Raw genomic sequence first — 6,000 nt, 5'->3', positions numbered from 1 at the left:
AGAATTTCAAGAACTGAGGAATAACAAATTCTTGGAAGCTGAAATTATTTAATATCTTGCAGACCACTCTTTAAATGTTGGGAATGTTTTTTTTATCCCATTGTTAATTTAGTTAGATCACTTCCTTTGTTACTATTTTACCTGTCTAGTTCACCATAGAGCACGCTAGAATTGTTTCACAGCCTGATTATGTTTACAATTGTTTGGTCTACATCTGTGAGGAATGCTCATTAGACATCATAGCTTGAAATCTGAACAGGGCCATAATCCACACATTGGTATTGCTAAGTAACAATATAATCAATAGTTGAGAATGTTTTCTCTTAACACTTTCTTTTCTTTTTGCAGTTTTTTGTAGTATTAAAGTGGTTGTAAAGCTAAAAGGTTTTTTTACCTTAATGCATTCTCAGCTTCCTCCGCACCCCCGTCCCCCAAATACATAAGCCCGATCTCGATCCAGCGCTGTGCACTCTGCAGCAGCTCTTCTCCCTTCTCCCAGCTCTCATAGGCTTGGCTAAGAACAGTGGGAGCCATTGGCTCCTACTGCTTTCAGTCAAAACCATTGACCAATGAGCAGGGGGCGGGGATAAGACAGGGTGTGTGTCTGAATAGATGCAAACAGCCCATCTTGGGAGCGAGCATGCACGAGTGCCCCAACAGGAAACAATATTAAAATGTGTGACTGCGCTGCCTCTAAATCAAGGTAAAATCGAAAACTAGAAAGTGACAATAAAAAGACTAAATAGGTAAGTGTTTCATATATATAAAGTGCCAGTGCAAATTAAATCCATAAACAAACATATATTGCGAAAAAGGCCAATGCAATGAATAATAATGCTTCTTATAGCTTGTGCAATCAAAAAAGTCTCTATTTGATAAGGTGCTTCATAAGGATGACACTCGTTCTCCTTTCAGAAGGTGAATGCAAGCTCACCTCCATTATAGACCCCCTAAGGGTCAACAAAGCATAAATGCAGATCAATATTGGAAGGTTTTTCCTTCCAAATGAAGCCACGTGCATTGGTGGCGTAACGTGTAGAGGTTGAGCCTGGCGGCGGGAGTTTTTACTGGATCACGTGAGAAGGTGGAATTCATTATATGCTTGTTTTTTAACCTAATAAATGTGAGTACATTTTATCAAGTGGGTTCTATGCGGTTTGTTGAGCTGAATAACCCAGGTACTGCACTATTGGAGGCTGTTTTTTCTGTTTGTTGCCTATGACATATATGTGAGCAGTGGGGACCATCTTGGAGAGGGAATTTCATTGGTCTTAAAGGAACCTGAACACCAGAGTTTGGTCCAAGATTGATTTGCGTTTATGCTTTGTTAAACCTTAGGGGTCTCTAATGGAGGTGAGCTTGCACTTCACCTGGTGAAAGGAGCATGAGTGGAAAATTATCGTTACACTGTGGTGTGATACTTATGAAGAACCTTATCAAATAGAGACTTTTTTGATTGCACAATCTATAAGAAGCTTTATTATTTATTGCATTGGCCTTTTCTGCATTATATGTTTGCTTAAGGATTTAATTTGCACTGGCACTTTATATATATGAAACACTTACCTATTTAGTCATTTTTTGTCACTTTCTAGTTATTGTTTTTACCTTGATTTAGAGGCAGCGCTCACACATTTTAATATTGATTAATTGCAGATGTGGGAATACATTTGGTGATTGCAGCAGGTATACTGTATACTATAATTTCTTAATTTCTACCAATAGATGGCAGTGCTTTACTACCACATATACAGTATACACCCATGGAAAACGGCTTTCTATGGGGGCACTTGGCGGAGGAGGGGGGGGGGGGTTGAGCCAGGAGTGATGGCAGTGGAGCAGAAAAGAGGAAGATCGAGGCTGCTCTGTGCAAAACCATTGCACAGAACAGGTAATTATAACTTGTTTTTTTTATTTTAATGTAAAAAATTTGAATGTTTATCACTTTAAATATCAGATATATTTATATTGTTAAAATATTTTTGTCATACATATGTAATATGTAGCACATACAGTGAATATTTTCCGTTGTTGTAACAATGTTTGGTGTTACTTAGGAACTCCAAACAGTTAGGAGAAGACAAGAAAGTAAGCTGTCCCCAGTTACTGCTCAGCACAAACAGGAAGACCGCTTCTTCTCCTGGATGAATGAGACTGAGCACCGCCTTTCTGGTCTTCAAGATGCAGAGGATGACAAGAAACTTCAGGTGAAGTAGCCTTGATGTCTGTTTTTATATCCTTGAAAAGCATGATTTTTTTTTTTTTTGTGTTGGAGTACAAGAGTAAGTATTGTTCATTTTAAATAAAAGTACACCAGATCTCTGTTACTGTGCTCTAAAACCCATGTGATTTCAGCTCCTGCATTTCAAAGTCCACCTGATTTCTGCTCCAGTAAAATAAAGTCCACCTGGTCTCTGCTTCTACGTTCTAAAGTCCACCTAGTCCCTGGTCCGGCGTTGTAAAGTCCACCTGACCTCTGCTTCTGTGTTCTAATGACCACCTGATCTTTCTTTGTGTTCTAAAATTTTCCTGATCTCTGCTCCTTTGCTCCAAAGTCCACCTGACCTCTACATCTGAGTTTCCAGGTCTACCTGATCTCTACATCTTAGCTCCCAGGTCTACCTGCCCTCTGAACCTCTACTTTCAGGTCTGCCTGATCACTGAACCTCTACTTTCAGGTCTGCCTGATCTCTGTACCTGAGTTCTAAAGTCCACCTTATATCTGCTCTTAAGCATTTAGGTCTGCCTATGCTCTGCAATTAAGCTCCTAGGTCTACCTGATCTCTGCACTTAAAGTGGTTTTAAAGCCTAAACATTTTTTATTTGAATGCATTCCCTGCTTTAAGATAAAAAATGTTTCAGTATGTGAGTGTCAACAGATCTTTTTCTGTGCTTCTATTGTGTTTACTGTGTATTTATTGGTTAAAATACAATAAAAATCCATTTGAAAAGAAAAAGAAAAATGTTTCACTATGTGTATCATCCCCCCCCCCTTTTCTACTTACCTGAGCCCAATTCTGATCCATCACTGTGCCCATCTGTAGTGGTTCCCTCCTCTTCTCCCCACTCTCATAGGCTTTTATATAGGCAGGCAGCACAGCTTGGGATCAAGTCCGTAGGTGTGCCAAAATAAGCGTCTTCCTTTGTTGAAACACTAAGAGCCGGTTCACACAGGCGCGACCCGACTTGCCAGGGCGACCTGTGTAATCTCGGAGCAGCCGGCACAGACTTCATATCATTGAAGTCAATGCAGGTCGCTCCAGGTCGCCCCAAAGAAGCTCAGGACCCTTTTTCTAAGTCGGAAGCGACTTGTGTCGCTCCCATTAGAACGGGTCCTGTGCTACTCTATGGCAGGCGACTTGTCAGGCGACCAGGTCGCCTGACAAGTCGCCCCAGTGTGAACGGGGTCTAAGAGGAAGAGCCAGGAGAGAAGAGCAGGTATAACATCAATACCACATGTGGTACACTCCCCAAACACAGGTACAAATCCACCAGAAGAGAGAACACATTAGCAGCGTTACATGCAGTCCTTATCTCCAAGGAGCTTTCTGATAAATTTTTAGCTCAGTGAAATTCCTTAATACACAGTCCTTAATACACAGTCCTTGTCCTTCAGCGGTGTATTGATCAATCACAGCATGCGCCTACACCACACCTCTCATGCTATCCCCTAGGCCAGGGATCCTCAAACCATGGCCCTCCAGCTGTTGCAGAACTACACATCCCATGAGGCATTGTAAAACCCTGACATTCACAGACATGACTAGGCATGATGGGAATTGCAGTTCTTGAACAACTGGAGGGCCATAGTTTGAAGACCCCTGCCCTAGGCAATGCACACTCACCAGCAAAACTTTATACACTGCGCCTTAAAAGGAAACTCTGATCACTGATTCCACTGCACCTCACACCTCCAAAGACAGCCTACACTCCCTCCTTTTAATTCCACTCGGTCTCCGGTTTGTTCAAAGATAAAATCCAAAACTCTGTTTCACAGCGATAACCATGGAACGATAGAGAGGGGGGGGGACTCGGAGCAGTATTGTCAAAGCAACTCCATTTATTGTTAAAAAAACTCCCCCTTCTCCCTTCAAACATTGCACTTACACAAAGCAATATATTATAAGCATATACAGTGCCTTGCGAAAGTATTCGGCTCCCTTGAACTTTTCGACCTTTTGCCACATTTCAGGCTTCAAACATAAAGATATAAAACTCTATTTTTTTTGTGAAGAATCAACAACAAGTGGGACACAATCATGAAGTTTTTTAACATATAAAAAACGGAGAAATTGGACGTGCAAAATTATTCAGCCCCCTTAAGTTAATACTTTGGAGTGCCAGCTTTTGCTGCGATTACAGCTGTAAGTCGCTTGGGGTATGTCTCTATCAGTTTTGCACATCGAGAGACTAAAATTTTTGCCCATTCCTCCTTGCAAAACAGCTCGAGCTCAGTGAGGTTGGATGGAGAGCGTTTGTGAACAGCAGTTTTAATTTCTTTCCACAGATTCTCGATTGGATTCAGGTCTGGACTTTGACTTGGCCATTCTAACACCTAGATATGTTTATTTGTGAACCATTCCATTGTAGATTTTGCTTTATGTTTTGGATCATTGTCTTGTTGGAAGACAAATCTCCGTCCCAGTCTCAGGTCTTTTGCAGACTCCATCAGGTTTTCTTCCAGAATGGTCCTGTATTTGGCTCCATCCATCTTCCCATCAATTTTAACAATCTTCCCTGCCCTGCTGAAGAAAAGCAGGCCCAAACCATGATGCTGTCACCACCATGTTTGACAGTGGGGATGGTGTGTTCAGGGTGATGAGCTGTGTTGCTTTTACGCCAAACATAACGTTTTGCATTGTTGCCAAAAAGTTCAATTTTGGTTTCATCTGACCAGAGCACCTTCTTCCACGTTTGGTGTCTCCCAGGTGGCTTGTGGCAAACTTTAAACGACACTTTTTATGGATATCTTTAAGAAATTGCTTTCTTCTTGCCACCCTTCCATAAAGGCCAGATTTGTGCAGTATTCGATTGATTGTTGTCCTATGGACAGAGTCTCCCACCTCAGCTGTAGATCTCTGCAGTTCATCCAGAGGGATCATGGTCCTCTTGGCTGCATCTCTGATCAGTCTTCTCATTGTATGAGCTGAAAGTTTAGAGGGACGGCCAGGTCTTCGTAGATTTGCAGTGGTCTGATACTTCTTCCATTTCAATATTATCGCTTGCACATTGCTCCTTGGGATGTTTAAAGCTTGGGAAATCTTTTTGTATCCAAATCTGGCTTTAAACTTCTCCACAACTGTATCTTGGACCTGTTAAGAAAAAATATATAAACTGATATATTTCCACACGCCACTGGAAAGAAGGGTTGAATGTGGTATAATGTGCAATCTAATAATGATTACTATTAAATAAATATAATTATAATTAAATATAAAAGTGAGGTAGCAGCTGCTGTAGACAATGTTAAAATAGTTGTAGGCAATGGTCTAACAGACCAAATACAACGCTTGCTGATAATCAATCTAAAACAACAATTTAGTGGATATAAAGTGCAATAGTGTTAGATAAAATTAATGAATCACACAAATATTAATAATAATATAGATCAATTATGAATATATAAATAGACTAGATAAAAATTTAATTCCTGTGAATAAATAAATGGTATTTAGGAATAAAAAAGTGATTGGTGGTAATTTCAAACAGACAGTGTCCTTAATAAAAAGTGATTGTCCAAAGTTCATACAAAAAGGTGCTCGTGCTCAGGCTTGATAAATATAATCTCGGCTGTTTCTTATCCCAAATGAGTAATGTAGTTGGGTCACTTACCAAATGAAGTGGGTACTGAATGCCATACGGCACCAGGACCAATCAGGCTTCATAAGCCCCTGGGCTCAAAGGATCTCCTCAAGATATTATCCCATGGGCTGGCAACGGTCCCTCAGGCTCCCCTAATATACGATCCAATTCAATATGGGGGAGAAAGAATGCTCCAGA

General features: G+C 40.7%; 1 protein-coding gene across 8 annotated transcripts in view; it reads left to right on the top strand.

The window, feature by feature from the left end:
• The window catches only part of UTRN (utrophin), a gene marked incomplete at its 3' end in the record, with an annotated part of 1,040,500 nt that overhangs the window by 402,376 nt on the left and 632,124 nt on the right, over positions 1 to 6,000 (top strand). For all 8 annotated transcript variants that reach the window (XM_082249947.1, XM_082249941.1, XM_082249943.1 and 5 more), the window contains one exon: positions 2,058 to 2,207. In XM_082249947.1, coding sequence (XP_082106073.1) covers positions 2,058 to 2,207 — 150 coding nt within the window. The remainder of the gene's footprint in view (positions 1 to 2,057; positions 2,208 to 6,000) is intronic.

This window comes from Pelophylax lessonae, assembly GCF_965119305.1.
Source record: "Pelophylax lessonae genome assembly, chromosome: 3".
In the NCBI taxonomy this organism is placed as follows: Eukaryota; Metazoa; Chordata; class Amphibia; order Anura; family Ranidae; genus Pelophylax; species Pelophylax lessonae.
Note: the sequence above shows the minus strand (reverse complement) of the source record. Positions and strands in the feature narration are given on the sequence as shown.